The 11,031-nt window shown below is 31.9% G+C and overlaps 1 protein-coding gene across 1 annotated transcript; it reads left to right on the plus strand.

Moving 5' to 3' along the window:
- Positions 1–694: 694 nt before the first annotated feature.
- Positions 695–1,633, plus strand: LOC131663321 (NHP2-like protein 1 homolog). Its single transcript, XM_058933672.1, has 2 exons — positions 695–843; positions 1,183–1,633. Exons 1-2 carry the CDS (start codon positions 841–843, stop codon positions 1,561–1,563), a joined length of 384 nt encoding a protein of 127 aa, XP_058789655.1. The 5' UTR covers positions 695–840; the 3' UTR covers positions 1,564–1,633.
- Positions 1,634–11,031: the final 9,398 nt, after the last annotated feature.

The following is an 11,031-nucleotide window of genomic DNA, read 5'->3' on the forward strand; positions in this document are numbered from 1 at the left end:
ATATATATGAAACTATACAAATGATTTATTCTAATGTTACAGCAGTCTCTAATTATTATTACAAAGTAAGTCACAACTCAAAAAGGTGAAAAATAGCAAAATGAATAAAAAGGAAGTTGCAGAGCTCCGCGTCGCAGCGAGGGCACGGTTGGAATGCAGCACTAGTGAGGGCGGCAGTGCAGCAAAGTGAAGATGGCGTGGTGAGTGCCCGCGCACATGCGCACAGTATTTCGAACAGTTAGAAATTCCAAGTCGTCTAATTTTCTCACCTTAATGTAGTAATTATGGCGCATGCGTTCTGAGTATTACTACTGCTTTGCTATGGGGATAATCGTTTTTGTCAATTATTTATTATTAGCATTAAGAATTTTTGAAGAGTAAAGCAGGTTTAATTAAGATTAGCCAAGGTACAGTTCTTTTGATTATTTACTTGATTAAAAATATTGGTTATTTATCAAAATATAGCTGTTGAAAGATCCCTTAAAAAATGTATAGTTCATTAATTTTTTTTAATGAACTAAAAAAGTGCATTTCAAGTTACTAACACATTTGGAGGGTGCAGTTAGAGATATTTCGACTGATATATTTTTTTTTTAATTTAAATAGTTTGCCAGATGAGCTAAGGTTGGTCTTAAGCTCTTCCATAAGAACTTGTTTTATATAAGTATCTATATTCGTTGCTTTTAATATAGTTTGTATCTGTATTTGTATGATTGTAAATTAATACAGATATCGCTGATTGATCCTCAGTGAAGCGATATTATTCTTAAATATTCGCCGAGAGGTTCAGAAGTCATAGTAAAATTTTATCGACTAAAAAGTTTCAAGAATTTTATTAAAATGGTACGTTATAACTTTTGTGTTAAATATTTGAATACTTGTATTGAGGTTATCCCGAACACGTGTTATCTGTCTAATTCATGCTTCCAACAATTTAAAATATTTTTATAATTAGAAAATATAATAAGTATCAATACTCAGTGGCAATAGTAATTTATTAAAAATATTATTGTTGATTAGCAGAATTGTTTCATTTTTTTATTTTATAATTATGTTTATTGTAGATAAAAATAAAATTGACATATTTTGTTTGAAACTGAGGATATAATTGATTTTATTGTATTATAAAATTACTATGTCTATTATATAAAACCATTCATTTAATATATTGTATTGTTATAGACTGAGGATGTAAATCCTAAGGCTTATCCACTAGCTGATGCTACACTCACAGCTAAAATATTGAATTTAGTTCAACAGGCAATGAATTATAATCAACTTAAAAAAGGAGCAAATGAAGCTACTAAAACTCTTAATCGTGGCTTGTCTGAATTTATCGTTATGGCTGCAGATGCTCAACCTTTAGAAATTTTACTCCATTTACCATTATTATGTGAGGATAAAAATGTACCTTACGTATTTGTAAGAAGTAAACAAGCTCTTGGAAGAGCTTGTGGAGTATCAAGACCAGTGGTTGCTTGTTCCGTCACGGTTAATGAAGGTTCACAGCTGAAACCACAGATTCAATCTATACAACAAGAAATTGAGCGTCTTTTAATTTAAAAATCGCCATTTATTTTTTATTTTATCTTGTTCATGTGTACTTTATGACAAAAATATAATCTTATCACTATTTTGCTTTGATATATTTCTTTATAATTTAAACTTCACATGATTGTGAATTTCATTATTGATGAATCAATAAGTATAAAAATTATGCTGAAAACTGCTCATAGTGTATCAAAATTATTTGTATTTAAAATATTAATAGTTGATATCTTGACTTATATCAATTAATTCAAAATAGTGAAAAACTAGTATAATTATGATAATTTGCATTATATATGTATACACAACACCGTTAAGTTTGCCAACTGTTTCTTTAACTTGTTTATATTTTTATATTGGGTTAATTTTTTAATTGTTATCATAATTGGAGTAAGTTGTAATAAACTGAAGTTAAAATCAGTGTCATTCCAATTGATCGCAATCATTGAATGAAATGTATGCACTTATAATATTTCAAATATTCTTTTGATTCTCTGTGCAAATTAAAATTTGTAATACCATTTTGTTATTAAATGTTTATCCATCTGTTTGATCATCCCAATGGATCAATCAATATCAATATATCAGAGTCTTTCATAAACTTAGAAATTATAGTACTACATTGTTCATTTATAATTAAAATGTTATTACAAGTGTAGCAATCACCGATAAGGATTATCTGTAACATGTTATTCTGTAATTTTAGTTCTTGGTTATAAATTACTTGTTAAGTAGTTTGACTATATGGTTTTAAATGAAGATTATAGTTTCTTTTCAAAGGTACAAGGAATTTTTAATGCTCTTTGGAGCATGGTAAGGAAAGTCCTGGGGAAGATTTTTGTGTTGAGAATGTAGACTTTTTATTAGTAGAATTATTGTGATGTGTATGAACTTTTGAAAGAATAGATAGTTTGTTAGTTGAGTTATCAAATTTGAGAGCAACAAGTTGTTTGATGTTCTAAAAGGAATCTTTGATATACGCAACTTCTTTACAGACAAACAAGTTTTATAACTCTGAATAGTTGGGTTGCTTAGATTTAGATTGTTCCAAAGCTTTGAATTCTGTTTTAATTTACTAAATTGATTTATTTTTATGAAGATTCTAAGAATTATTTTTGCAAATCTTCTAAGATGGCAACTTTTATTGATAGCTATATGACCATGTTCATAAGAGTTGATATAATCTTGCTAAAACAAGGACATTCAACCGAATTGAAAATTCAATCTGCTTTAAGTCTATTTCTGAATCCTACAAAGGACAATTGAAATTCATTAAATTTAAAATAATTTTCAATCACTTCAATGTTTTTTTATTCTGAAATTAATGTTACATATTATAATAATTAATTTCAGGATATAGAAAAATATTAAAGGGGATTCAGATCGATTGCACTTTATAATGAATTTAAATTGTGATTTTTAGAATATAGAAATAGATTCCAAGCGAATTGGATTTTCAATCCAGCTGAATGTCCTTGTTTTAAGGGAGTACCACATTGAAAGGACCCTGGCAGAAAAATGATTGATTTAAAAAAAAATTTATATATACCATTAGCTTCGTCTTGATTTGTACCATCCGAAAATTCATTTTTTGGAATTTGTACCCTCCCCAAAATTAAAAAAAAAAAGCGAAAAAAACGATATTGCGGAAAACTCATACTCCTGGCAGAAAAATGATTGATATCATAAAAGAAAAAAATACCACTAGTTTCATTTTAATTTGTACCATCAGAAAAATGCTTTTTTAGAATTTGTACCCTCTCTAAAAATAGAGAAAAAGAAGATTTTCGTAGGGTAGATTAGCAATTCAAATTAACGTATTACTGCGCATGCGCGGCGGAAAATCTATCTTCCGGCAGAAAAATATGCGATTTAAAAAAAAAAAATATATGAATGCCTTCTTCTTAATTTGTACCATCTAAAAAATACATAAAACTAATTTGTATCCTTGTAAAATTTGAATAATACAATGTTTTTGTGCGACTGTAATACTGATAAATTTTACAGGAAAATCTTTTATTTCTTAAGAAAAAAATATATTTCTAGCTTTACCTTAAATTTTACCCACTGAAAATAGTTTTATTGTAATTTTTACACTCTAAAATTTAATTAGACATGTTAATATACAAAGTCCTAAGTTAACGTGTGTTCTTAAACTTCTACATCCAAAAACAGCTGATTACTCGGATGATAAAGTAGGAAACTCTGATAGGAAAAATATTAATTTCCTACAACAAAATACTCCACCAGCCTTGCCTCAATCAGTACTATTTGAAAAATAGTTATTTTGGTATTTGAACCCCTCGAAAATATTGAGAAAAAAATTAATTCGTAGTCTAATTCGACGATTCTAATTTCGTGTCTGCCGCGCTGCGGAAAATCTCTTTTCTCGGCTAAAAAATCATGAAATTTTAATGTATTAGATTATGAATGTCTTCTTCTTAATTTGTACCATCTACGAAATCCAAAAATATAATTTGTACCCCTGTAGAATTTGAATTATACAGCGTTTTTCATAGAAACACAGTAAAATGCAAAAAAATAATATAATTTGTGATCCTGGCTGTAAAATGGTGAATTTTCTTAAAAAATTTTAATAGCTTTATGTCTATTTGGACTATTCAAAATTATCTAAGTTTTCTTTTCTGTACCCCCCAAATTCTAAATCCAAAATTATATTGAAGTTATAAGAGCAGCATTAATACCTATTAATACAGCTGTATTAATTAATAGGAATGGGTTATTTCAGAAAATAACCCATACCTATTAATAAATAAAATTGCGTAAAGTTATAAATAACTTTTGCTATCTTTGTTAACCACGCGCAGTTTTTCTGTAATTCCTTTATTACAGTAGTATTAATTAATAGAAATGGGTTACTTCAAAAAATAACCCATTCCTATTAATGAGAGCAGCATTAATAGGAATGGGTTATTTTCTGAAATAACCCATTCTTTGATAGGAATGGGTTATTTTCCGAAATAACCCATTTCTATTAATACAGCTCATATAACTTTAATATAATTTTGGATTTAGAATTTGGGGGGTACAGAAAAGAAAACTTAGATAATATTGAATAGTCCAAATAGACATAAAGCTATTAAAATTTTTTAAGAAAATTCACCATTTTTCTGCCAGGATCACAAATTATATTATTTTTTTGCGTTTTACTGTGTTTCTATGAAAAACGCTGTATAATTCAAATTCTACAGGTGTACAAATTATATTTTTGGATTTCGTAGATGGTACAAATTAAGAAGAAGACATTCATAATCTAATACTTTAAAATTTCACAATTTTTCCGCCGAGAAAAGAGATTTTCCGCAGCGCGGAAGACACGAAATTAGAATCGTCGAATTAGACTACGAATTAATTTTTTTCTCAATATTTTCGAGGGGTTCAAATATCAAAATAACTATTTTTCAAATGGTACTGATTGAGGCAAGGCTGGTGGTGTATTTTGTTGTCGGAAATAAATGTTTTTCCTATCAGAGTTTCCTACTTTATCATCTGAGTAATCAGCTGTTTTTGGATGTAGGAGTTTAAGAACACACGTTAACTTAGAACTTCGTATATTAACATGTCTAATTAAATTTTAGAGTGTAAAAATTACAATAAAACTATTTTCAGAGAGCAAAATTTAAGGTAAAGCTAGAAATATATTTTTTTCTTAAGAAATTGTTAAGCTTCTTGTGCGCATGAGCGCGTACGCATACTACGCCACCTTCACTAAGCTCAACCGCCGCGGAAACTAGCGCGGCATTCCAACAGTGTTCTCCTTTGGTGCAGAGCTCACAACGTATTTAGAGTAACTTTAGAGATTCAACTATTGTAATAGATATTAAGAATAAAGAATTTTGTACTTTCTATTTTAATTAAAAGGCTGGTGTCTATATTAATTTTCGTCGATCCATAAATCCAACAGAAATAAAAGATTTTCCTGTAAAATTTATCAGTATTACAGTCGCACAAAAAACATTATATTATTCAAATTCTATAAGGATATAAATTAGTTTTATGTATTTTTTAGATGGTACAAATTAAGAAGAAGGCATTCATATATTTTTTTTTTTTAAATCGCATATTTTTCTGCTGGAAGATAGATTTTCCGTCGCACATGCACAGTAATACGTTAATTTGAATTGCTAATCTACCCTACGAAAATCTTTTTTTTCTCAATCATTTTCAGATGGAATATTATTATTAATCATCTTAAAATCGAGGCTAAACTGATACTGATGAAATATGTTTAAATGTAATTTTATAATTTTTATTTACATAAAAAATTTTGAATAAATTTATGGTTCACCAGATTTATGGAAATGAACGTATAATTTTAAGTATAAAAACCTCTTCCTGATATTATTTTTTTAATAACAAACATATAATTGGTTTTTTTAATATAAAGATTAGATACGAGCGAAATATCTCTTTATTATTTTTTTAATGTTATTCTGTATATATTAATCGCAACTTTTTTTTAATAGACATATTGTAACGGGGTAAAACCGTTTAATTATATTTTATTCGCGCTATTAAATAAAAGGGGCGAATGTAATTATCAATGCTCGAAATGTAGTCCGGAGAGCATGTGAAGACAGGCGCCAGTCAACCAATAATTCTTAATAACCTATAATCAATTGAGTGGAAGCTGTAAGGTGTGAGCGAGTCGGAAAAACACTTGTTAGTAATGCGGACTAAACCTTTTATTATTCCTCAAATACTACACGAAGTCGGCCCGCGCGTTTGTTTACATCGACGCTCGCTCATCGACAACGTACAATGTCGGGACGCTCGCTGCGTTTTGTCAATATCGCTATTACATGCACGCTTCGGAAACGATACTTTATTTGTTAATCATGCAACCGCGATCGCGAGATTAAGCTGGCCAGCTTACCTTATTATCGCAGGCGTACGGAGAAAGCGATAGATTCACACACTGCGCGGAATTGTTTTCGTTCGTTTGTCGCTGGTCGCGAATGCGCGCACACACGGTTTCGCCCTCGGCGGCGAAACCACATATACTCTGCCGGTCTCCTGGAGGTTTGCGCTTCCTCGCTGGCTCAGGTCTCTCCCCTGGGCTGCTGAAGGGCACCTTAACGATAGCGGTCACAGCTAGCAGGTACTGATCTGTACGTCCTCCTTTTAATATGTTGGCGTTAACGGCACGTAGATCGTCGATAGCGAAATGAAAGCGGACGAACTCAATGATGGTCAGTGCTTCACTAGTTCGGTTTCAATCGCGCGCGTTCCGTCTGCTCGCGTGCCGAATTCCTTCGTTACATATTTCGTCCCCCCGGTAGGTGCTGCCCTCAGATGCAGCAATTAAGTTAGATTATCAGCGCTAATTTGACGTTTACCGTCACAATATATGTAATGTAAAGAGGTGGTTATCTAGCAAAAATGAGAAATTTATTTAAGCACAAACTCCCACGATGTAGAGGTAACCGCCGCTCCGTTAAACACGTGTATTCGCCTTTATGTCTGATGATTTTGTTATGTCGAAGACGAGTCAGACTATTTTATGGCGGTAAAATTTGAATTTTTTATGGAAGGGGAGTTCCCGTAATTAAAAGCAAGTCATTTAATAGCTGACTTTAATCTCAGTGACGCACTTACCCCTTCTGGGATTAACCCTTTATCGATTAGTTTTTATGTATTTTGTGCTATAAAAGAGAACGGAAAACAATTGTAACACACACTCTGTATTCTACTCTGTGACACTACGCACCTTCTGTAATTTGATCAATAAATATTATAAATTTATTTCTATAATAACTTATTTGAGAGTTATACCTAATCTACGTTCATTTCTGGGTTCTGAAGCACGAGTTTGTGGACCAGTTAAACTGCAGGTAAATTATTTAATTATTACTTATTCACTCGGTGCTTTAGATACGTTGCCACCCTGCTTTCGTTTGAGTCTCACACCCGTGGTAAAGCGCTTACGCGTTGACCGAAAAGAGACAATCGCGTTTTATAATTCTTGTCAATTCGCGGCCGTTATGTGAAACGTAACAATTGGAGACCCCTCTGGTTAAATTTTTGTTTAACGAATAGCAGGATTAGGCCAAATTAAATTTTTTTTTACAAACATGGCTACAGGAGCCGATTTGAGAGACAAACGAAATGAGGAAGCACTATTAATGTTAAGAAACTGCATAGGAAAAGTAGATCCGAATTTTATAACTAGTAGAGAACCAATATTACTAGAATGTATAAAATTTCTGCACGCTCATTAGGATTTAGGTTTCGAATCAGATGGCAAAAAACAACAACAACTAGAAAAATTAATAAAAATTTTAGAACATTATATAAATGAACAATTAATAAGGAAATCATGTCAACATCCACTTTTACTACTCATTGTAGAAGAATTAACCAAACGTAATATAAGTCCAAAAGAAATTTCAGTCGCAGTAAATCGTACTGACAAACTAGTACTCGTACAATTTGAAAATAAATTTGAGCCAATAATTGAATGAAACGCGGAAATAACGGAAGACGAGTCAAGGGAATATTTACAAGCTTTGATAAACTTGACAATTGACAATGATAACGAAGACGAAATAGATAAAATAAGAAACGAAATTTCTATTATCAATCATAAAAACGTTAAACTTTTAATACCAAAAATCACTGAAAAAAGTCAAAACGAGAAAAGTAGCAATTCAGAATACTTTACGCCAAAATCTACAAGCAGATCATTTGCCAGCACAAGACCGATTTATCCTTCAACTCCACAAGAAGTAACCCGTACAGTAAAAAATTCCACAATTAGCTACTTGAGAAATGTAGGTTTGAAAGATATCGTAGATTTCATTCCTAAATACGATGGATACTCCATTCCACTACATGACTTTCTAGACGGTTATTGGGGAGCTTATAATGTTATTCCACCCGGAAATGAAGCGGATCTCGCAAGATTAGTTAAAATGAGAATATACGGGGATGCATTAAAAAGTATGCGTGGAAAATATTTTGAGACAATTAGCGAGATTGAAATGCACTTAGATCACCTTTTCGGATCAGACAAAACTTTCAACCATCTGGTGAGCTGGATATGCTGAAGCAAAAAGCCTCAGAAAATATAGTAAAATTCTCAAACAGAGTTAAAACAGTAGCGCGAGAATTAGTAAGCGCAGCAGTGCGTGAAAAAAGATATAACGTCGGATTCTTAAATCAATTAGAAAAGGATAAAGTTAAGTTTTTTATCCGCGGCTTACACTGGGTGATTAAAGTGCGAATGGGACAGGCAAAAAATCTTGAAGAAGCAACAGCAAAAGCGGTAGAGATTGAACGCGATTTCGCAACACAGGAACCCAACGATCTCAACCAGACAGTAAAAGTACTTGCAGAAGCAAAAAAAGAATTAGCAAACATTAAAAGTGTAAAAGTAGTAAAAACCGATAACTCGCAAATATGTCAAATTTGTAAGTTGTCAAATCATTTAGCAGATACGTGTTTTTACCGTAACAATGGCAGTACAAAATTTAGAAATGAAAGATTCAATAGTAACGAAGGTCAAAAGCAAATAAATAGTCAAAATTTAGCTAATAGAGAAAGAATGAACCAGCAAGTAGCTCCGCCCCAAGCAAATCAGAACTCTGCATCAAAAAATCAATATCAGGGAAATTTTAATTCTAATAATCGCGGACCAGGAAATCCAAACAAAGATCCAACTATTTGTAATTATTTACAAAAGAATTTTGAATTTTGACAAAAGAATTTTTAACGAACAAAAGAAACAACAACAGGGAAACGCCGGTGTTTTCCAGGTGAAAGGAGCGACCGGGGAAACGACCAGCCAAACGGAGCGCCGAGCTTAAGTAAGAATAGAAAGAAATTAGAAGTAACGAAAAGACTAGTATTGTTAAGCTTGAATAGTAAATCACCAACTTTCATTTTAGAAGATAAAAATCAAAATATCAGTCTTTCTATCATGCTAGATACTGGTGCTGGACCATCTCTACTGAAATTGTCTAAGAAACCAAACGAAGCATATCTGGATAAATTAAATATTTTAGAGTTGCGAGGTATTACACATAACAGTGTAATAACATTAGGAAAATAAATATTACAATAAAAGATTTAGAATTCGAATTTCATATGGTACCTGATGATTTACCTATTGAAGAAGACGGACTAATCGGCAGCGAATATTTGCGTAAATTTAACGCTAAAATAAATTATAAAAACAATATTTAAAAAATCGCTGATAAAGTATTCTCTTTATCCACAAAAAATACAACTAGTGATAATCACTATACAACATCGCAAGATGATAATAGTTATTCAAAATCAGTAGCAAACTGTAAAACTTATGCTAGAGTAGTCAGATATCAAGTAAAAATTTGTAACAATTTAGACAGATTTGCGAGAAGCCTTCCCAATAATAAGGAAAGCAATGAAGAATCAAAGATAGATTTTGGGCCAGATAAAAACTATGTCAAGAAAATTGAACAGAGCGGTTACAAAGGCAATCGTTCAAATAAAATTTGAGTAAAATTCCGAATATTCGAAATTTGTAAATTGCCACACAAAAAATCTGAGATTTGTAATTCCGAAATTGGACTGGAAAAAGCTAGCGATAGTCACTTTTAGTTTAGCCAAGAGTGAAAGAATAGAGAACGTCTTATTTAATAAAATTATTAATTGTATACAAGACAAACTTGGAAAACTAGATATCAAGGTCATAGTATGCACAGAACAGGTAAAATAACCCCCACCTAACGAGAGAGCGGATATTATACAAGAGGTTACATTGTTCAGCAGTAGGGAGACATGCGGGAGTTAATAACACATTCAACCATATTCGTCACCAATCAAACTAGGAACACCTTAAAGAAGACGTACTTAGTTTTGTAAAACAATGTGTTGATTGTCAAATGAAAAAATTAGTACGTGAAAAAACTAAACGAAAGATAGTAGTCACAGATTCACCGCCAGTACCATTTTTTAAAACGGCAATTGATATAATGGGACCAATGCCAACGACCAAATTAAATAATCGTTACTGTTTAACATTTTAGTACATATTTACACGTTTTGCTATAGGTATTCCAATACCAGATCAAACAGCTATCACTGTAGCAGACGCTTTTATTAAACGTGTGGTGTGTGTATTCCGAGCACCAAACGGCTTGCTTACCGATTGCGGGCAAAATTTTTTGTCAAAACTAATGACAAGAGTTGCAAAAAGATTTTGTACTAAACAATTTCGCACAAGCGCATTTCATTCTCCAATGGAGTAAAAGAAAGATAGCACTCCTCATTAAACGAAATTTAAAAGTTTTTACAAATAAGTTTGAAGATTGGGATGATCTTGTAGAAATGGCAATGTTCAATTATAATACTAGCAGACATGATGATAAGTGACAACTCGCGCGAGTCGAGTTTGTCCCGTACGAAGGCTCTTTTAACAGCCGAGCGGCCTTAGACTCGGGCGGTAGTCAGGTTTTCGGACACCTCGGCCCGTTCGCG

The sequence above is a fragment of the Phymastichus coffea genome, unplaced genomic scaffold (assembly GCF_024137745.1).
Source record: "Phymastichus coffea isolate CEN01 unplaced genomic scaffold, Cenicafe_Pcof_1.1 PCOF00033, whole genome shotgun sequence".
NCBI lineage: Eukaryota > Metazoa > Arthropoda > Insecta > Hymenoptera > Eulophidae > Phymastichus > Phymastichus coffea.